Raw genomic sequence first — 22,479 nt, 5'->3', positions numbered from 1 at the left:
GATGGAAGGCAGGTGTGGCTATCTTCCTAGAATTGTCTCTGTGAAATACATGAAACCTTTTCTGTTTGTATTAACAGATAGTTTAAAAATGAAATGTTAACACGAGAGATGACTTTTAAGTTTGAAAGAGAAGAAAGCAGAGGAGGAGATGGTGGGTCTGAGGGGACAGGAGGAGTGAGCTTTCAGAATGTGGAGTGGAGTAAGGGGAGTTTCCAAAAGACCCAGGAAGACAAGACGTGAACAGACACAGCGACCATTCTCAGAAGGGAGAAATTCTGCCTCATCCACTTAGAAGCTGAATAACCTTTGACCTCAATTTCTTTATCCATTATATAGGAGAAATAATATCCTTTGGTATTGTACAGAAAGCTAATTCCAAGCACCCCCCTCTTCCGCAGCCCCCAAGCCTTCAGGACTGCTCTAGGAGCCCCGCAACTAGACACACCACACAGAGCATCTCTTGTTTGTCTCCTGTAAAACGGGGGGAAGACTGGGATCGCCTTTATGAAGGGAATAAAGGAGAGAATTCATGAAAACAGACCTCTTTTGGAATGAGTGTGAGTTGGTGGGGATGGATCTGGATTTGACTGAACAGTGTGTGGAAAGGGCCCAGACTTTGGGGTTAGATCAGCCAGGTTTTTAAGCCTGTTGTACAAGTCTTGGTCTGGGGGAAGCACCTGTTTGCTTTGGAAGACGCTTAGCATAAGGAGCAGATGAGGAAGCCGAGGGCAGATCAGCACTTCCCACATTCTCTCTGCTTGGGGACTTAGATGAGTCACTGTATGCAACATGGATTAATATCATAATATTCTTCATTATAACCTTTCAGATTCTCTTTGTAATTGAGCCAACAAGGAGCCCGGGTCTTGGGGAGGAAAAATGACTGACTGAAGGACACAGCTGGAGAGCTACAGAGAAGGTGTAGGAACCAGAGCTGAATATCTGAAAGATGCAGGTTCTTCTGCCGGCGTCCAGCGCTGACCCCTCCGCCGGTCCGCCGGCGTCCAGCGCTGACCCCTCCTGCCGCTCCGCCGGCGTCCAGCGCTGACCCCTCCGCCGACGTCCAGCGCTGACCCCTCCGCCGACGTCCAGCGCTGACCCCTCCGCCGTTCTGCTTGCCTCTTCAGAGAGGCCTTCCCTGATACCGCTGCCTAAGAAGTCACCTGGGTCACTGCCGACACTGCTCTCTGCCCTTGGAGAATTTAGTGTTCTCTGCAACTCTCCATTCTTTGGCTCATGTAATAAAAATAGGGAATGACTTTATTAAAGAGAGATCTTATCCTGGTATTCTGAAAATTTGTTTTTATCATTTCAGGTTAGATAGCACATCAATTATAGAAGGTTATTACTCAGCAATTGACATACATTATTTCATTCCACAATAATATTCTGAAGATAGCACTCACATTTTCCTTTTAAATCATTATTTACTTAATATTTCCATTTTATGTGAAAGGGAGAGAGAGAGAGCGAGCACAAATTATCTTACATTTGCTGCCTCACTCCCCTAGCAAAGGCTAGGACAGGCCCAGAACTTCATTCAGGTCACCCATGCAAAAGACTATGGACTTGATATCCACAAAAAAAGTACTTTATCAAGGTCACAGAGCAAGGAGATCATGGCATGTCTATTTCCTTCTCCAGATTCTAGGCTCCACGCAGGCAAGGACTGTGTTCCAAAGTCTGTTCAGGAAAGAACACACGACACGCACTCACTCAGTAACACTGCGTCAATGCGGAGCTGCCTGCTCAGGCGGAAGAACGCCTGCGCGTGATGACATTTCTGTCTCTGAACGCGCTGACTTACGGAGGGCCTTTCTCGTGTCCAGACCCAGTGTTTGTGTGGTGTGTGCCCACATGAGCTCGTGCGTGTGTCTCCATGTGCGAATGCCCGAGTGCACACAGATATGTATGGTACGGCGTGGGTGGGAGCTCCTGGATGAGGCTGTGCGAGCTCTGTTGGACCTTAGTTCAGCACGACAAGTTCTGCTTGGATGACAGAACTTGAAACTCTATTGCATGTGCTTCCGCCAGGCAGAGGAGACAGACCTCCGAGGAAATGATCTCCTATCATGAAGGATGAGTAATCTGGGGAGAAAAAACCGATGTGAAGCAGGTTAGTAGGGCCAGGAGAATGTTGGAGTTAACGCTCCTAGCAAAAAGAACTCCCATTCAATTCGTTCACAACATAGGCCCCCAAACAGAGATCCCTGCGGCTGAAGTGATGTAATCAGAAAGAGGTAAGAGTATCAAGGTCAACTCCCATGCAGCCTTGTTGGCTGAATAAAAGGCTTGCTGGAGCCAGCCTTGGAGACCCTTGATGGGTGTGAAGCAAGCAAGAAACAGGCGTATTGCCTCTCTAAAGGCCAGCCTGGTGCAGCATGGGTAACGCTCCAAAAATGAGACCAGAGGGCACAAAACCACAAAAGACTGTGGGTAAGAGGGAGAGGGTGTCCACAAGCAGGAATCTGAACATATTCAGGGAAGCCACTGTCTGGGTGACCTGAGTCACTGTGGGGACGAGGGGAGCAGTGGCCAGCTTTCTGGAATGCTAAAGAAGCAGTTCATTAGGAGAGAACCCTGAAGGAGAGCAAGATGTGGGAGGAGGAGTGGCGGCTTGGGGAAGAAGAATGCAGAAGAATATGAAAAACTACTTCGTGAAAGGCAAAGAAACAAATACAAAACAATCAGGGACTGCCTGTTTTAAGGGCTCTTGGTTAATCCGAAGGAAGCGTTACAAGAGCAAGCTTGACATCTTGTAGAAACTGTTCAATGACTGCAACAGCCACTCTGCACAAACGCCGCTAATGCCCGGCTAATTTTGGAGGCCTATTTGAAGCAATTTCTCCAGTACATCTGCTTGGCTTCACTTGAAGTGTCCTCGTGTCATTAGAGCTTAGCAGCTTCCTCGGCGGCAGTGGCTTTGGCTTCTGGAGGACAACCTTTGTACTAGAAATCTGGAAATAACTCGGCAGTGCGGGAGCACTTTCTGTAGCCGTTTCTCCCTTTATCTGCTATGTGTGGCTTGTTGGATGGGACGAGAAACGTAATCTTACTCCAACAAGGACATGCACTGAGAATGACACTTATCATTTACCAAGCTCCTACTATGTGCACACAACTTATAAAGTCACATCATCTCAGATTTTTCCACAGAGCATGTATTTACAGCAGAAGAAGCAGTCTTGGAAAATGAACTCTCTGGCTGAGAGCTGGTACACATCTTGGAACGAATACGTTGGACTCCAAAGCCTTTGTGTTTGCTTCTATGCAAGGCATATGATTGGAGTACCCCCACCAGGGGTCATGTGCTGCAAGCTTGGTCTCCAGAGTGGTGATGTTAAGTTAGGGCATTTAAGAGATATGGCCTAGTGGAGAGTAACTAGTCAGGTCACTGGGGGTGGGTGTCCTCAGAAGGGATTGGCATTTCCCATGGGATGCTGGTTAGTTCCGGTGAAAGACGTGTTCTAGAAGAACAAGACCAACTCCTCTCATTTTCTGTCTGTGTGCATTCTCCTTGCTCTGATCCAGCATCCTAGAATGGCAGCAGAAGATGGAACAGGTGTTCACTCAGGCCTTGGCACTCGTGTGGGAAACCTAGGTGGAGATCGGGGCTCCTGGATTCTGCCTGTCCCAAACCTAGCCATTAAAGCCGTTTAGGGAATCAGTAGATGGAAAATTCTCTCTGTCTCACACACACACACACACACACACACACACACACACACACACACACACAGAGACACTTTTTGTCTTTCTTTCTCCAGGTAACTCTGAATTTCAAATAAACAAATATTTTTAAAACAAGGAAGAGGAATGGTGTAAGGAAACGGTAATGTGCACACAGGGGTATCTTACAGGAGAATCATCATGCTCAACTCAGAAACGAGAGAATGGAGGTTCAGAGAATGGTGCAGTATCTTGAGGTGCTCACATGCACACATTGGTAAAAGATGACCCAGACTCTCACCTCTAGCCCGTATATTCTGTAGTCCATGATAAAAAACAAACAACTATTGACAGGGCTTTGTTTGTTATGTGATTTAAAAAATCAAGTCATTCTCAGGCCACAGAATGCTAAGCAGTGGATCTGAGTGACTTGTACAGATGAACGGTTTCTGAATTTCGCTGACTCAGGCACTTTCTAACTCCTTTCTGGACACAGTTCGTATTTGATCACAGGATCGCAGACCAGCACCAGCCTCTCTAATTCGATCTGCCAAATTTGGTTTACTGAACCAACAATACCTATTTATAAAGACATAGTTACTTAGGAAATCTTCATAAAATGCTCACCAGGTACATAGCTCTGCTCTAAACACTTTAAAATATTAATTTTATTATATTATTCTCACAATTACCTTTTAGGTAGTTGCTATTGCGGCTCTTTTAGAATCCATGGAGTTAAAAGCACTGAGATCTTCACGACATTTCTATTGGATGGTGCAGCCCTACTGGTTCTGCACCCACTCTGGGCCCTCCGAGGACCACGCTTTGTGCTAAGTAAGCTCCATATGGACCCTGAGCTCATGGCCACCTTAGAGTAACCCTGGAGGGCGTCAGTGCCTTCATTCCACATGTAGGGAAAGAGCGGCCTGAAGAGGCTCAGGGGTGGGTCGTCCTGTAGGATCTGGCACAGATCTGTTGTGTAGATCCAAACAGCTGCTTCTTTGCACACCAGTCAACAGTAAGGGTAGCTAGGAAAGCGGGAGAGAATTGACTCTTGGCTTAAGGCTTCACGGAAGCTGCTGCTGGGACGTCCTCTCATGCTGGCTGCCACCTGAGGCTTGCCTGGGTGTAACAAGCATCCCGCCTCTCTCCGCCATCAGCAAGGAACAAGTGAGGTGGAGGCATCTCTTGTCAGCCAGGTACACACCAAGCCTGGGGAGAGAGGGCTTTGACATCCACAAGGCTTGTGTCGCCTTCTAGAGAAAGAATCCAGGGACAAAGGCTCAGAGGACAAGGGAGGGTGCTGAAGATTCGGTGATGTTTCCGAGCACGCTGCCCCAGTCTTACACCCGTTCCTTTCCCACAGCTGTTTCAGTTAAGCTCATCACTTCAGGTCTAACTCAAACAAAACAAAGTACGAGCTGGAGTTTTTCTGAGACTGGTACATGCTCACTTTTGCAGCAAACTTTGAAAGCTTCATCACCCTCTCGGTAGCTGTCCAAGCACCACGGGTAACTTGACACTGCTGGAAATATTTTGTTTCTGGTTATTTTGTCAAACTAAGGTATGGACAGCTTTACCGTAGAAGACGCCGCTAATGTGGATGGACTATCTGTGTGTGCATTTCCCTCCAGGCGACCTGACAAGAAAGAGTGAGTTAGGAGATGAGCATGGATAGTTTTACTACAGTGGCAATAATGTTTTACATTTCAGCAGCACTTCCCAAATCACAGCTTCTTACAAAGCACTAGAGGTGGTGATGACCTGATGCATTATCGAAATCCACCAGGCACTTCTGCAGGAGGGGCAGGATGCCGGGCGGCTGCTGGAAAGGGGAAGACAATGTAACAGTTTCTAGGACGGTTGTATCTAAGAGCTCACAAGCACTGCCCCCCCCCCCCCAGGGTTTTGGCTGAAGTCTTTATTGTTCTCATTACATCTCAATAAAACAGGAAGAGAACAGCTCAGAAGATAGGGGTAAAGAAAGATGGAGACTTGGAAAAAGATGAGCGAGTCAGGCGAGGTGACGCCTGGGGGCTCCTGACCCATCTGGTCCCTGGCTTGTCGGCAGCACCTGAAGGCTGCAGGGCAAGCTGCTGTGCAGGCGAGTCTGGCTCTTCAGTATTACTGTCCGCTCCGTCAAGGCCTGCCACTGAGAAATGTCCTCCCCTACCCCCGCCATCAAGCTTTCCTTCCCACTCTGGATCTTTCTTCCCTTTGCTTTTGTTCCCCTCTGCCGCCTTCTGTCGTATTTCAATTTTCACTGTCTTCCACCTATGATCATATGAAACTGTTCCCCTTTTGGGGGGTGGAGCTACAGACCTTGGTGGGGGTCCCTGTGGAGACCCTCTCAAAACCAAGGCATTCTCAACCCTAACAGGAACTTTCTGGGACAACGCGCTTCCGCATGTGGCCACTAGGGGGTGCGTACGCAAAGCCTATGGCTCTTTTGCTGCTGCAACAGAACCAGGATGGCTCCCTTCTCTGGTGAAGCAAGTCTCCACGGGAAACTGGGCTTTCTTTCCGTCTAACAGTGACACTGATAGGATACATGAACCTAGGGTGAAAGAGTAGACGTCTTTAGGTATGTGACGGGCTGGGCTGGAGGAACTGATTGCACCCCCCATGCATGGAAGGGTTGGAGAGAGAGCGAGCGAGAGAGAAACACACGCATACGCTCAGTTCTATCTTTGGATCACTGAAACTTTCAGACAACAGTTGCCTCATCTCTAAAGGCTGGTGGCTTGCCAGCCACCTACTATTGCTTCTAGCTACACTTCCTCCTGTTGAGTGCACAGGGTCTATGGAGGTTGTTGGAGTGTGAGGCACAGCCATGGACGGAAGGATTGGTCCTCAGTGAAGCCACTCCTGATCCACGTGTCACAGGCTCTGTGAGGGCTCCTCGCTCGGACGGCTTCTCTGTCTTCCCCACTCATGCTCGGAGTCTTTAGCTAAATTGGGCATAAGACTGAATAGTCTTGGTGGCTTCCTCCAGACACGTCAAGGACTGATTTCAAGGTGAGGGTGTGCCATCTTTTGGTGTCTGGTTCACATGACACAAACTCATTTGTCTGAGGACTTGGAGCGATGCTGGCGAGGGGGCTGCTGGTCAGATGTGGCTCCCCAGAGAACGGTGAGTGCCTGCTGCCATCTGACCGTTGGTCAAAGCTCTGGGGTGGAGGTGATGAACCGGCTCTGAAGACAGTCCTAAGCAAGGGAGCCCCCAGAAGACCAGGGTCTGACGTGCTAAGAATGAACTGGAGCACACACGAGGTGGCTGTAGCAGGGCAGTCATTGCTTCAGCAAGCTCCCTGTTCCTCCCTGCTGCACCTCCTCTCCCTGCAGCGCCCTTAGCAAGCAGCAGAGCCCAGGGACACACCCAGGGCCCTGGACACATTCAGGTTTGTTTTTCCTCTCTCTTGGCACAGCAGGGTCTTGGCATACCTGGATAGGGCTCACCTTCCTGCAAAAAGGAACAAGCGGCAAGCAGCTTATAGTCCTGGACAGATGCAGAAAGTCCTCATGGATGCTCTCCCTGTGCTTTGTGTCCCCTTTGGGAACATGGAGCTGCTATGGGGCTGCCTGATCTCCTGCAGTCAGTGCACGAGGCCAGCTAGGAAAGAGGCCATCTTTCCCCGGAGGCAGGTGCGGACTCAGACGGCACACACTGACGGCCAGCTGCTGGTGCTGTGCTGGCTGACCATGATGCTGGGTGAGGCTGCGATGGTGAGGGATGGCTTGAACCTGCGTCAGGGAGGCAAGTTGATGATTTAACCAGAGGATAAAGGGGAACCGGGGGTTTCTCAGTGCAGCTTAGGGAGTCTGTTCCAGGAAGACAAGAATCACACAGGGGCTCAGTGTGCCGTGGAGTGCAGTGGCCTTGGAGACCTGGGGCCTGGAAACCCAGTGACTGAGGGGAGCAGCTCCTGCAGCCACAGGTAGGAAAATCACCGCCTTTCTCAAGATCAGAATGCTTTTCTCATTTGCAGGAGGACCTGAGGGTTCGCTCCTGCAGCAAAGTGCCCTCACAAAGACCAGAGGGTGTGGAGGTGGCCCACAGCAGGGCTCAGCCAGCTTGGGGGGTGGGATGGCTTCCTGAGCCCCTCCTCCCTGGAGGGTCTGCACTCAGCACTCCATGCGCTGGCACCTGCTGTGAGGAGGAGGGGCTGGAGCAGAAGATGCAGCGCCTTCACTGTCAGATTCCTGGTGCGCAGCCCTCCTCTCCAGCTGCTGGCGGGATGTTGCTGCCAACTGCTCCAAGGAGGGGACGGAGCGCAGCTACCTGGGAAGGCAGCATCAGGAAGGAGGAGAGAGAGGCCGTTACTAGAGACAAGTGGGCCTGGGTGTCCTCGCTGGCCTCAGTGGGACCCCAGATGAGCCATGGAAGAGCTCTGAGCTTTGGTGTCCAGGTTTGTAACTGTGTAACCCCTGTGGGGGTGCTGAAAGGACAGTGGCCAAGACACAGCAGGGCACCTGGTCCTTAGGAAGCATGCAATAAACACGGGGGTCTCTGCAGGTCAGGACTGTCACTGGACAGAAGGCCCAGATCAGAGGCTGCGGGAGGAGCGGCAGCCGAGTAGCTGCAGGACCCTCCTCCCCAGCTTCCCTCCCTACACAAGCTGCTCTTAATGGACACGCCCCAAGGTAAGTTCTGTGCACAGAGACCTAAGCCAGGAGATGCAGAAGAGGATTCCCCTTGAAGCCCTGGGGGCCCGCGGGGGTGCTGGCACCTGAAGGGGCTTACAAACTCAGACGGAGGTCGAATTAAGCAGCAGCATCGCTGCCGTGCCAGCCCGAGTCCGCAGCCTGGGGTGGAAGAGGCGCGCCAGCAACTGTCCTTCATGCTGTCTCCTGGGGGCTCAGCGCACCGCGGCCTGCAGGGCGTCCAGCAGGTCCAGCAGTGAGGCTGCTGTCTGCCATGTGTTCCCCAGAGCTACAGCTGGCAGGAAGCTGAGCTTCCGACGACCCACAGGGCAACTAGGCCAGGAAGACAATTCCAAAACAAACAAGAACTCAGCGATAGAGTTTGGGGTGCTCCCTGAGGAGCTAAATGGCCAACACTGGAGATATATAAAGAAGTAGATGAGGAAACCGAGGCACGAGGTCACGAAGCCTGCCCAAACTTAGGAATATTCTCGGGGAGGCTCTGAGGCGGAGACGGCCGCTCACCCGAGCCAGGGTGGTGCCGGGGACAGTGTGGGGAGGGGTTGGGAGGCGGTGGGTCACTGCGGACAGGATAGAGCAGCCAGCTGCCCCTACATAAAACAATCTAGCGAGTATCCAACTCCGGGTCAGTGCGCGGAGGCACAGGCAAGGACCTTGACTCGCTGGGGGACACTTAGTCCCCGCGCCCCAGGGGAAGCCTCTGGGCCCTCGGGCCAAGGGGACAGAGGACATCCTGTCCTGGCACGGCGGCTCACTCGTGCAGGACCTGGCACCCCCCACCCTCACCAGCAAGTCAGGGATGGCAAAGACGCCCTGAAGGGCGCGCGCTTTTATGTAACCGACCTCGCGCCCGGGGTCTCGGGAGGCCGGTCACGCGGGGGAAGGAAGGCGCCCGCCTGGTTTTCTGGCCAGTGTCGAGGGCGCAGCAACGCCGCCCAAGTTAGGCGCGTCCGGGAGCTTGCTTAGGGGCAGCGCGGGCGAGCCTGGGCTCGCGTGCGGGATCGAGCCCCGTCCCGTGGCTGGGTGACCTTGGGCGAGCCGGCCGCCCTCTCCGGGCCCCGCGCCCCGGTCGGTGCGCTCCGCAGCCTCGCCGTCCCAGCGCCCGGGGGCCGCCCGTGGGGAGCGGGCGCGCGCGGGCCGCCCACGGGAGGCCCCACGGGGCGGCGCGCGCTGCGGCGCTTGGCTGAGCGCGCAGGCGCGGCGCGGGGCCGAGGCGGGGCGAGGCGGCGGGCGCGGGGCGCTCGCGCGGCGGCTCAGAGTGCGCGGGGCGGCGCGCGGGGCTCGGTCGCAGGCGGAGGCAGCTGGCGGGGCTCGGGCCGCACCGCTGGAGGGGCTGCGAGCGCGCCGCCGGGGCCGGCCTGAGGCCCCTCCTGAGCGCCCCGGCCCCCGCCCGGACGCAGCGGCCGCCAGCGTCGGGCACCCGGCGGCCACCGGGGACCGGGGCTGAGCGGCCGGTTCCCGCCCCTGTGGCGCCTCCGCCGCCGCTGCTGCCCGGCCGCCCGCCCGGCTTGGCCACCGCCGGCGCGGCGTCTGGCCCCGGGGTCCGGGCTGCTGGGGCCGCGGGCGGCATCGGGGGTTGCGGGGCGGCCGCCTCCCGCGCTCCTCGGGCTCGCATCCCGGGTCCCGGACGGCCGGCCAGCATGGAGGAGAAGTACCTGCCGGAGCTGATGGCGGAGAAGGACTCCCTGGACCCCTCCTTCACGCACGCTCTGCGGCTGGTGAACCAAGGTGAGGCGCGCCGGCCGTTAACTGCCGGCCGTTGGGGGGCCGCTGCGGGGTCCGGGAGGAGACCCACCTGCCCGGGGGTGGTGGTCCGGTGGGCACCTGAGGGGACGCGGGACGCCTGGCGGGAGACAGGTGTGAATGGGGTGCGGGGTATCCGGAGAGCGAGAAGCCGGAGGCCCCCGGACAAGTCTTTGAAATCTTTGGGGACTTGGGGATCCCCAGGGGGTAACTTGTGAATGGGGATGGCGAACATCGAGGTGGGGGGACAGCGAAGGGGGAGCCGGTGACCTGCAATGTTTGGTTAACCTGAATGAGGAACCAGAGAAAGCTGTAGGGGAAAGGCAAGAACTTGAGGGGACTCGGTGTTAGGAGTGTTGGTGAAGTTTGGGAAGCTCGGAGGAGGTGCGGGGTCAGACCCGAGGTGGTGGGGAGCAGAGGAAGGGGACGCAGGGTCCCGGGGGTCCAGGTCTCTCGCCCCGCGGGCTTCGCTTGTCCGGTGTCCGGGCAGGCTGCCCTACGAGGCAGGGCGACTTGGGGACTCGTTCGTGGCCTGACGGGCTGGCCGCTGGGACAGTCACGGAGGGGGGGGGCCGTCGTGGCCTTGCTCGTCCTCGCCAGTCCTCGCCCTGGAAGCGCCAGGTGGGTGACCCTTATTGGTGGCTGGCAGGATCCAGAACATTGGCGAAGGAGTCTGTGCGCCCCTGCCTTTTGGCGCTGGTCCAGCCGGCCGCCAAGGGCGTGCATGGTCCCGCATGTGCGGGAGGAGGGAGGAACAGGGACGGGCTGTGGAGGAGGCACACCCAGGACCGCGATCCTCTGGCTGCCCTGCCTGAAGAATCTGCTGGGATGGACGGTAAATGGAGCCCGCCCTGCTGGGAGCGGCCCTCTCCCTCTGCTGTGTCTGCTATTTCAGACAGGGGTTTGGGGCCACTGTTCCCCCCCATCCCCGCCTTGTCAAATCCCCTGGGAAAAGGCAGACACGTACTGGGTCAGCTCGGTTACCCCGCGCGTGGCGAGTGAGGCTCTGGCTGCCTGGTTCAGCCCGGGCTGCTGCTCTTGGTGCCGGCCGTGGCTCTGTTATTGTTGCAAGTGAGAGATGAGGCAGACATATTCTGTTGGTGTGTAGGTGCGTGTTTAAGGCAGGGGCTGGTGGCTAGGTTTGCCAGTGGCATGCAGTTCCAGGCGGCTCTGGATGTAGTGGACCGGGGAGAGTGCTCTGTGTGTGGCGGAGGGACATCTCTCCAAGATGTTGAACCCGGAATGGCTTTGCACAGCTCTGCATTTTAATTGCAAGCTTTTATTATTATTATTATTTCTTTAATAAAAATCGGTTTGTGAAAAAGCATGGGCATGCATTTCTAAACAAGAGGGAACACTGTAGGTTTAAGTGCCATGTTCACGTCATTGTGCAGTTGGGTTTGTACTCCTTCTGGATGATTTGCATGTCTTTTGTTCCCTGCTAGGCTGTCGTCTCTGAGAGTAATTTGTGTCTACCGTGGATGAGTCCGCTGGCATTCGTCTCATTGTGGGTTGTGCAGTAAGTGCACTTTTCCAAGTTGTGTTGTCCCGAATCTAGGGAACAGTTTAAAAGTTCAATGGGATACCACCTTTTTTTTTTTTTTTGAGCTATCACTTTTCAAAGTTGACTTTATTCGTGCTGTGTTTCTGTTGTGTTGCTAATGCTCGCCAGTGCTTCTGCTTCCGGTTTTGCTAAAGTGACTAACTTCCAGTAAGTTAAACAGAGGTTCTGGAGCATTTTGGATGTTGAGTCTTGTAGGAACACTGCTCCCCTGGGAGGGCTGAGGTGCTGCTCAGCTGTGCCAGTTAACGTGTTACTTCAGACTGACAGCTAGCGTGTAAACCTCGGCATTGAACATACCAGTTATGCTGTTATGTAACTTCAGAATTGCAGATGGCTTTCTTAAACAATACACGTTAAGTTCAATTTGAATGATCATTAGGAAACTTTGATTTTAAATCTAATAACTAGCATAGTGCATTTTTATTCTTACTTTGCTGTATTTTTGACTGGAAGAAAGCTTTGTTTTCTAGAGATTATTGTGAGTGTCAGCACTGTAATTCATATTCTGGGTTTGAATTGTACAGCGTTGATGGGCCAACAGTGCAAGCCTTTATTTTACTGTGGTGTGACAAGTATTAGAGACATTGTCTGAATATCATTTCTGAATGCTCACAGTACCTTGTGTTTGAGTAGTGGCCACTCCAGTCCCTGGAGCACAGCCGCTCTAGTTCCCTCCACCTGATAGCTGAGTCCAGGCCTGTCCTTCCCTCCCTCCCTCTCTCTCTCCCTCTCTCCCTCCCTCCCTCCTTCCCTCCCTCCCTCCTTCCCTCCCTCCCTCCCTCCCTCTCTCCCTCCCTCCCTCCTTCCCTCCCTCCCTCCCTCATTCCCTCCCTCTCTCATTCCCTCCCTCTCTCCCTGTTGCTCTCTCAGTTTTCTTTCCCCCTTCCTCATTTTCCTGGGGGAACACAGCACCTCAGTTCTGTAAGCTTGCTGGCAGGTCTTCTGTCTCTAAGGCCGCTGGTCACTCTTAACATTTTCCGCAAAAGATGGGAAGAAGCACTTGGCACGCACTAACCTGAAGCCACGCAGAAATTGGAATGATGTGTGTAACGCTTTCCAGTTGGCTTAAATGTAAAGGAGAGCAGTATGCATCTTTTATAAAGACTTATCTGGGTTTTTAACAAAAGTCCTGTATTTGGGAAATGCTCCTGGTAGACTTATTTTGCAAGATTTTAATGCTTATGCTAAGAGGCAATTTCAAATTAAAGCTCTCCTGTGACCAATATTTTAATCAACACATTACAGTAATAAAGCAGTTTACAAATGAGGTGTGATCTTTTTTAAACATTGTTTAACGTCGAGTTGTTTTTTCTTTGTGCTGACCTGTAAGCCCTGAAGTGGCGAGGGTGAGGGTCTTCTCTCTGGCTTGGTTTGTACACTCCCCCCAGACTCAGGCTTCACTCGTTGCTGTTTTCTGGGGATAACTGGTTCTGTTCCCCATCCCTCACTGCTGAATTTCTTTAACAAAAGTAGTGGGTCTTGTTCAGCTGCTGCTAAAACAGAGTAAGAAGCAACAGACCTTTGATGCCCTTCACTAGGGGCAGCTGCGGCTCCCTGCACCGCCAGTGTCGCTCCTGTGAGGTTAATGAGAGAGGGGAATGGTGTGGCTTTTTTTTTAAGTCATGTTTGCTGGTGAGGGATGTGCTGACTCTTCTAGAAAACATCTTTAGAAATGTTTTAGGAATTATAATTTAATCCACTGCTCCCGTATTGGCTTAGATTTCAACTCAAGTCAGATAACCATTAAATAAAAGTATGTAACACTGTTTTTTTTTAATTATCTGATAATAATGTATGGACTTGTGGCCAGTTCATTGCCAGGTTGTATTTAGTTGTTAGTTCCGAGAGGAAATGAGCAGAGGGTGTAAGACTCAAAGTGGCCTGTGTCAGTTTGGTGAAGCTCTTATTTCAGGAAGAGTATGGTTTATGTTGCATCCGTTTCTCAAGTGTTGAGATTGTTGGTACTGGTTAGGGCGTGTGTGGAGGTGCAGAGGTGTGGAGGGAGGCTGCCCTTCACCTTGTGCACAGTGACTTATGATCTCCTTCTGCAGGGCTCCTTCTGCAGGGCTCCTTCCGGGGGGCTCCTTCTGCAGGGCTCCTTCCGGGGGGCTCCTTCCGGAGGGCTCCTTCTGCAGGGCCCCTCCGGGAGCCGTGAAGCCAGAGTAAGCATCAAGATTGCAGAACTGTATTTTGGCATCCCGCTCTACCCCAGTGGAGTCTGCGCAGTTGTTGAGCTTTTAATGCTTTCCTTTAGATTATCAGTTTTTAAATTTTGTTGTTTTCTTTTTTTCTTCTTAGAGATGAGCTTTTGATCTAGTGTGTTTTGCTCCACAGTGATGTAGTTTCAACGCCAGCAGGCACGTGTGCTGAGCGTCCATGGTGCCGGCCAAGCCCCGGGGAAAGGGACCAGGCCGTGGGTGTTCCTCGGAAGTCCCTGCCTGCCTGTCAGTGGAGGGGGAATACGTCTGCTTCCCGAACAAACATCATGTTAGTCCTTAGATGGCCCCTCTGAAGTGTGGTGACCAGATGACGGGTCAGTTCATGGGCCTCTTCCCCGTGTTCTGTGTGGGGTCCTGCTTTTCCTGGGGAGCAGGGAGAGAGGGAAGTTTTGAACCTTATTTTTTCTGTCGGAGACATCAAGACTAGCAGCTGAGGTGACTTGCCCAGGATGACAAATATAAGCACATCACATCTGAGGTTTGAAGTGTATTCCGTGTCTGTTCTTTGAAACAAGCCATTCTGAGTGTCTAAATGGTTAAATTGCCAGTGACTCTCTTTGGAAATGGTCAGCTAATGACCAACGGAGAATGAAAACTGCCCTCTCCGTGTGTAGCTGCTTCTGCAGCCTCTGCTGGCTGGAAAGCTGAAGGACACAGCATCCATTTTATACTTCTCATTTCTGGTTGAACATACCGCCGCTTACCTGTCCCTTTCTCCAGGGACTGTGGGATGCCCACTCCCTGGTTTCCCGTGGCCCTCTGTACCTGACTGTGCTGGCGTGACCCCATTCACATCATTATTCGGACTTTCGGCTTCCCTGAGACGGTGGGAGTTCCTTAGGAGGCAAGACCTTGGCTCCCATCTCTACCCTTAGCATCTAGCATAACCCTGGGTGAGCAGTCCTTGCGAACTCTTTTTGATGTTTTAATGATCATAAAAGTAGATGACTTAGGAAGGTGATGTGGAGTTGATGGGTCAGTTCCCGTTTGCTTTGCTGCGTGCCACGTTGGAGCAGCTGCACTGTGGGAGCAGGTCTCTAGGAGCCCAGCCAGTCCCTGTGGAGTGCATTCCCAGCGGTCCTCGAATGTGGTAGCACAGTAGGTGTTTTTTGCTCCAGGAAAGAATAAGCAGCTGTTGTCATGTGCACTTTGAATCAGCTGTTTGTTTTTTCTTGATGAATTCATTGAGCCAATACATGCTAATATAATTAGCCCTTTTGCCTATACTTCTGGTGATCTGTCTTATGACAGGTTGGAACCAGAGTTTTGGAGGCCCTTTTCATATGCCAAATGAACTGTCACCTGAAGGAGTTAGGCTGCGGACAGCTGCCAAGGTGGGCCCAAAGCCACAGTGGCAGTGGTTACTACAAATTGAATGCTGGTGACAGCAGTGCTGTCACAGACCCCTTTGCCTGGAGTCACCACTCACGCTCATGTGTGAGTGGCTCACATTTTTTGACCGACTCGGATTGGCAGGCAGTCCTCAGCCTTTGGGAAATGATTTTAATAAACTCCCAGCTTGCGACTGCCAGGTGCTTTCTATGCATTTTCTCTCAGCACCACAGTGTCTTGGCAAGGTAGATTGTTTTGTCCCTGCTGGAGTTCTCTGGTTGTTTTCAAATGTGGAGTCTAAGACTCAGGAATGTCAAGGGGACATGCGCAGTCAGAGTCACAGCTTGCGTGTGGTCAGGCTGAACTTTAAGTCAGGTCTGCAGTGTTCTCGGACGAGACTTGAGCAAAGGAGTTAGGAGGTACAACCTCGTTTCTAAAGAAAAGTTTCATTATAATAGAAATGCATGAGAAATTCATTGTACATGATCTATTTTTAAAGTGGGTTTCTGAAAACATGTCTTATCAAAAACAAAGCAAGCTCTTGTTTTTCCTGTGCTCTTTTAAAATCCTCAGTGGGCAAGGAGGTTGAGGTTAATCGTGCATGTGTTTAAGTGGTTGGAGGGAAATAGGAAAACATTATTGATAATAACTGAAACTTAGTGATCTGTCTCAGAGAAATCTCTTAAGAGACACACAACCTTTTATATTAATATTGTTTGTCAAACAATTGATAATACATTAGGATTTATATCCACAACCAATAATTAGAAAGCCTCCACTTAAAATAGGCACAAGGAAGAAAAGGTGTGTGAAGAACATAAGAAGGTTCTCAGGCTGTCTGCAAGGTGGGATATGTTGAAATTACACTCGCATTGGAATTATAATGGAGATATTATGAAAAACTCTTTTTCCAGGTAACATACTTCTGTATGTTGTTTCCTTTAATTCTTCCAATAGTGAGAAGAATTCGTCATGTTCTTTTACAGCTGAGCACACACGTGAGGGAGTGTGCACTCGGAGAGTGTCCGAGGTCACGCGGGTGGCACGACGAGCCGGGGTGCCGAGCCTGTCGGCCGGGGAGCCGCACATGCGCACAGGGCCTTCGCGATGCTTGGCTCTCCTCTGGGAACTGTGATGACGTAGCTGTCGAGATGAACTGCCTGTCCTGGATGGGGTCTGCTGAGCAGCAGGGACAGCATGCCATACAGAGAGGCAGAACGATGCAGGGACCTGCTGACCATGCCGCTGTGCAGGATCTGCTGTGCACCGTTTAGTGAGGAACTAGAAATGGTGTTATTTAACAAGGAACAAACTATACAGCAAGAACTGAGTGAGTGTGGGAGTGGCAGCTTCTGGTGTGTACAGCTGCTGTTGCAGACCCCAGCTTCCCCGTCTAGTTGAGTGTAACACGTGAAGGTGAGAAGAAGTGTGTTGTTTTCACAGAATGACCTGAGGTAGCTGTGCGCACATTGGCTTCACATTTAAACTTCAAAATGGTGATAGTGTGAGCCCAGCACAGTAATCTAGCAGCTAAAGTGTTCACCTTGCACCAGGATCCCATATGGGCACCGGTTCTAATCCCAGCCGCTCCACTTCCCGTCCTCCCTGCCTGTGGCCTGGGAAAACAGTAGAGGGTGGTCCAAAGCCTTGGGACCCTGCACCCGTGTGGGAGACCTGGAAGAAGCTCCTGGCTCCTGCCTTGGGTTTGGCTCAGCTGCGGTCGTTATAGCTGCTTGGGGGAGTAAACCAGCGGATGGAAGATCTTCTCTGTCTCTCCTCCTCTCTGTAAATCTGACTTTTCTGTAAAAATAAGTAAATCTTTTTTTTTTTAATGCTAGATTGCAATAGTAATCCATTTAAAAAATAGTGATTGAGCATGTAACTCACTCAGTCACCCCTTAGGGTGATCTTATGTGATTAGGATTAGTTTTCTGATTCTAGAAATGTTGGAAAAATTCGTTTTGTAGGAAGTTTCTTTCACCAATACTGCCAACAAAGTTAGCAGCAGCTCTGATTTGTAGTATGCTATTCAAGATACAGCACCTGATGCTTAAATTAATCAAGGAAGCTTCCATAAATGATTTTATTACTGCGTGTCTAAAAATGAGGCTGGACAGTCAGCAGCCTCTACAAGCACAAGGTACCTTAGTCTAAATTGGTAAGCTGTACATTTTCATAATTTTTCACATATCTGTATTTTTTCTCCACTCAATCCCTGTTGCTATTTTAAGAATTTAAAGTGTTCCGTATATATTATTGGCGTTTAACCTTGGTAAGATGAAGAGCAGAATATGTGAAAGTAGCTTTTTGATCTGTCCTTGAGGTGGCTGTTGGTTTCGAGCTTCGGGGAAGCCGTCACAGCGAGGGGGGGCAGTTCATTGTCGGTGTTTTTCTCCCTTGTTGTTTATGTCTCTTGTACTCTGCTGTGTTACCACTAGGTGGAGCTCCGCATAGCCAGGTTACTCGGTTACTCCGTTCCATCCATTCCGCCCTGAAATTAGTCTTGATCTCTTTGCTTGCATTACTTTTGGTTTTCATACATTGTCACTACTTTTTTAATGTTTATAATACATTATAGGCATATTTTGTGGCGGGCATTTTCAGAAAGCTGTAATTTGTCGGCGTAAGTTACAGAGCCACTCTTTCCCCAGGGCCTCCCGTGGGCAGGCACAGTGCCTGGGTTCCTTGGCACACATTTCTCGGTCTGTGACTGCCACGTGGAGCTCTCCTGTGCTACTGATTAGAGCAGGGAGAGTAACAGGACAGGAGACTCGTTCGAGGTCATGTAGCTGACTGGCAGCACTCCAAATGCACTGGCCAGGAAACAAGTTTTTCACACTTGAGGCTGCTTGCTGGTTGTAGGACATCGTTGTCCTCTTAGTTAAATTTGTGTTAGACTAGATTAAGTCACACTTTGATTTGTGTAAGGAAACAGATATAGTAAGTAAACAAAGATTTGTCTGCTGGTGTGATTTCTGCTTGCCCTAGTCTTTGTGTTAGCTGATGTGGCTTGAACAGAACCAGGTACAAAAGGAGAACATGTTTGCATGAAGCCGTGGTTGCATTTTTAAGTGATTTTTAGCAGATCTAATAATGGATCAAGTGGCCGTAGGACTACACAAATTTTATTTGTTTATTCAACTAATGTTTGTTAAACAGGTAAATTGAATTGTGAATTTTTTTTAAAGTTTTATTTATTTATATTGGAAAGTCAGGTTTTACAGAGAGAAGGAGAGACAAAGAGAAAGATCTTCCATCCACTGGTTCACTGCCCAGGTGTCCACAATGGCCGGAGCTGAGCCGACCCAAGGCCAGGAGCCAGGTGCTTCTTCTGGGTCTCTCCTGTGAGTTCAGGGTCCCAAGGCTTTGGACTCTCCTCTCCTGCTTTCCCAGGCCACAGGCAGGGAGCTGGAAGGGAAGTGGAGCAGCTAGGACATTAACTGGTGTCCATATGGGATCCTGGCGCAGGCAAGGCAGGGACTGTAGCCATTAGGCCACCGTGCTGGGCCTCAACTGTGAATATTTAACATTGCTAAGTATGTGTTCTAGACTAGTTATTTGACGTCTCTGAGCCATTGCTGTCTCCTCATCCTCGAATAGCATTGATGTCCTCCTCATTGTGTTGTCACTAAGGTAAAATGACAGTTTTGGGTCTCCAGAGTGGTACTGTCCTTGTTTCTGTATTTCTGGTCCTCTCAGATTGCCTTTTACATAGAAGTTTCAGGCCGCACCTGTTGTCAGTGTGGTGGGGGAGTGTTGATAGCTTTCCCTCCTCCCACGTGTGTCTCTTTCATCCCTGTTTTCATCTGCGTGTGTCCAGAGGGTATAAATAGAATGCTTGGATGACCCTGCTCACCTTTCCCTTGTTGCCACGTGCAGTTCACGGCTAACTGGAAAGGATTCTGCAGTCAGATGGAGACTCAGTAAGTCTGTCGGCCACTTCTACGTGTGGGATGATCCTTCTCAGCCTCAGTTCCACGTCTGCAAACTGATGAAGGAATCCAAGTCCTCTGGGGAGTTTTTGTGACAGTGAAGTGAGATGCATGTGAGGAGGTGCTCTGTGACCTGTGTGGCATGTCGTATGGACAGGGCCGCTGGCTGCTGCCGTCCTCCCGGCGTGGTCAGCATCACGTAGTGTGGACAGGGCCGCTGGCTGCTGCCGTCCTCCCGGCGTGGTCAGCATCACGTAGTGTGGACAGGGCCGCTGGCTGCTGCCGTCCTCCTAGTGTGGACAGGGCCGCTGGCTGCTGCCGTCCTCCCGGCGTGGTCAGCATCACGTAGTGTGGACAGGGCCGCTGGCTGCTGCCGTCCTCCCGGCGTGATCAGCATCATGTAGTGTGGACAGGGCCGCTGGCTGCCGTCCTCCCGGCGTGGTCAGCATCACGTAGTGTGGACAGGGCCGCTGGCTGCTGCCGTCCTCCCGGCGTGGTCAGCATCATGTAGTGTGGACAGGGCCGCTGGCTGGCCCTGCCGTCCTGCTGTGGGCATGGTCAGCATCACATAGTGTGGACAGGGCTGCTGGCTGCCGTCCTCCCGGCATGGTCAGCATCACGTAGTGTGGACAGGGCCGCTGGCTGCTGCCGTCCTGCTGTGGGCGTGGTCAGCATCATGTAGTGTGGACAGGGCCGCTGGCTGCCGTCCTCCCGGCATGGTCAGCATCACGTAGTGTGGACAGGGCCGCTGGCTGCTGCCGTCCTCCCGGCATGGTCAGCATCACGTAGTGTGGACAGGGCCGCTGGCTGCCGTCCTCCCGGCATGGTCAGCATCACGTAGTGTGGACAGGGCCGCTGGCTGCTGCTGTCCTCCCGGCGTGGTCAGCATCACATAGTGTGGACAGGGCCGCTGGCTGCTGCTGTCCTGCCGTGAGCGTGGTCAGCATCACGTAGTGTGGACAGGGCTGCTGGCTGCCGTCCTCCTAGTGTGGTCAGCATCACGTAGTGTGGACAGGGCCGCTGGCTGCTGCTGTCCTGCTGTGGGCGTGGTCAGCATCACGTAGTGTGGACAGGGCCGCTGGCTGCTGCCGTCCTCCCGGCGTGGTCAGCATCACGTAGTGTGGACAGGGCCGCTGGCTGCTGCTGTCCTGCCGTGGGCGTGGTCAGCATCACGTAGTGTGGACAGGGCTGCTGGCTGCCGTCCTCCTGGCATGGTCAGCATCACGTAGTGTGGACAGGGCTGCTGGCTGCTGCTGTCCTCCCGGCGTGGTCAGCATCACGTAGTATGGACAGGGCTGCTGGCTGCTGCCGTCCTCCCGGCGTGGTCAGCATCATGTAGTGTGGACAGGGCCGCTGGCTGCTGCTGTCCTGCCGTGGGCGTGGTCAGCATCACGTAGTGTGGACAGGGCCGCTGCTGCCGTCCTCCTGGCATGGTCAGCATCACGTAGTGTGGACAGGGCTGCTGGCTGCTGCCGTCCTCCCGGCGTGGTCAGCATCATGTAGTGTGGACAGGGCTGCTGGCTGCTGCTGTCCTGCCGTGGGCGTGGTCAGCATCACGTAGTGTGGACAGGGCCGCTGGCTGCTGCTGTCCTCCCGGCGTGGTCAGCATCACGTAGTGTGGACAGGGCCGCTGGCTGCTGCCGTCCTCCTAGTGTGGACAGGGCTGCTGGCTGCTGCTGCCCTCCCGGCATGGTCAGCATCATGTAGTGTGGACAGGGCTGGCTGCTGCCGTCCTCCCGGCGTGGTCAGCATCATGTAGTGTGGACAGGGCCGCTGGCTGCTGCTGTCCTGCTGTGGGCGTGGTCAGCATCACGTAGTGTGGACAGGCCCGCTGGCTGCTGCCGTCCTCCCGGCGTGGTCAGCATCACGTAGTGTGGACAGGGCCGCTGGCTGCTGCTGTCCTGCCGTGGGCGTGGTCAGCATCACGTAGTGCGGACAGCATCAACAGCATCATGTGTTGGCTGTGAAATCATAATGTAATAGAGGAGATAAACATAAGCACAGAACATTTTCAAGAGTCTGAAGTGCCATGGCAGAAGAGCGAGGGGAGTTTGGAGTCTGATGAGATGGCATCTAACTTTGCGGTGTCCAGACAGCCTCGAGGGATGTCCAGGAGGGATCTGTCAGTTTCCGGGACAGCATGAGGCACCGGCGTGTTCCTTTGCTGCCTGCTGTCAGTTATTGGTTGAGTCCTTGTTTGTTTGCATAACATCTTCCTAGTCTACCTTGTCAGAACGTATTGTAGTCATTTGTCTACTTCCTCACCCCTTCCTTCCGTTTTAAATCCTTTGTTTCTTCTTGGCATTGACATTTTTATTCAGAAATCATTTTAAACTTACGGAAGATTTGATGGAGTAGTGCTAAGAACCCTGTGTACTCTTTACATTATTTACCAACTAACATTTGCCACTGGTTTCTCATCTATAATTACTGTCATGATTCTTTTGAGAACAAGGTACATGTACTATGCCCTTTATATTCCTAAACATTCTTTTTTTTTTTATTTTTTGAAAGGAGAGAACGTACTCACTGTCTTTTGCTGGTTTACTCCTCAAACACCTGTGATTGCTGGGCACAGCTGGTACCAATGCCAGTCTCCCCCAGGCTGCCAGGAGCTCAGGCACTGCACTGTCGCTTCTGCTCCTGGGGATGTGAGCAGGAAGCTGCAGAGTCAGAGGTAGTACTGGACCTCAGGCCCCTGTGGGCGACAGGGACGCCTAGGTTCAGCAGCAGCCCCTGAGTGCCTTGCTGTGTGTTTCTTTTTATGCCTTGAGTACAGTGGTCACAGTTCAGAAGTTTAGCAGTGATGTAGTCCACGTGCTCATTTGCCTTTCCAAGATGCAGTTGTGATTAGTTGCCAGGTTCCTGTCATGTTTTAGCCAGAGCAGTTGCCTTTCTGATAGGTGTTTGGTAAGCTCCACAGGCGAGTTGTTCTGTAGAATGTCTCAGCCCAGGACAGTTCCTTCATGCACACACAGTGGAAGGACCGTCAGGGATGATCCATCCTTAGTTCTCACACCACGGGTACGTGGTCTCAGTGTGACGTCATCCCATTGTGGGCAGTGCTGGCAGTTCCTTCATGCACACACAGGGGAAGGACCGTCAGGGATGACCCATGCTTAGTTCTCACACCACGGGTACGTGGTCTCAGTGTGATGTCATCCCATCGTGGGCAGTGCTGGCAGTTCCTTCATGCACACACAGTGGAAGGACCATCAGGGATGACCACATGGTCTCAGTGTGACGTCATCCCATTGTGGGCAGTGCTGGCAGTTCCTTCATGCACACACAGTGGAAGGACCGTCAGGGATGACCCATGCTTAGTTCTCACACCACGGGTACGTGGTCTCAGTGT

The 22,479-nt window shown here is 52.3% G+C and overlaps 1 protein-coding gene across 1 annotated transcript in view; it reads left to right on the top strand.

Moving 5' to 3' along the window:
• Positions 1-9,928: 9,928 nt before the first annotated feature.
• LOC121166675 (KH domain-containing, RNA-binding, signal transduction-associated protein 3) overlaps positions 9,929-22,479 on the top strand; it is a 142,290-nt gene continuing 129,739 nt past the window's right edge. The window contains exon 1 of the mRNA XM_040995923.1: positions 9,929-10,062. Coding sequence (XP_040851857.1) covers positions 9,975-10,062 — 88 coding nt within the window. The 5' untranslated portion in view covers positions 9,929-9,974. The remainder of the gene's footprint in view (positions 10,063-22,479) is intronic.

The sequence above is a fragment of the Ochotona curzoniae genome, unplaced genomic scaffold, assembly GCF_017591425.1.
Source record: "Ochotona curzoniae isolate NIBS_2020 unplaced genomic scaffold, NIBS_Ocur_1.0 patch2, whole genome shotgun sequence".
Classification (NCBI taxonomy): domain Eukaryota; kingdom Metazoa; phylum Chordata; class Mammalia; order Lagomorpha; family Ochotonidae; genus Ochotona; species Ochotona curzoniae.
The sequence above is the reverse complement of the archived record's forward strand: the minus strand, read 5'-3'. Positions and strand labels throughout refer to the sequence as shown.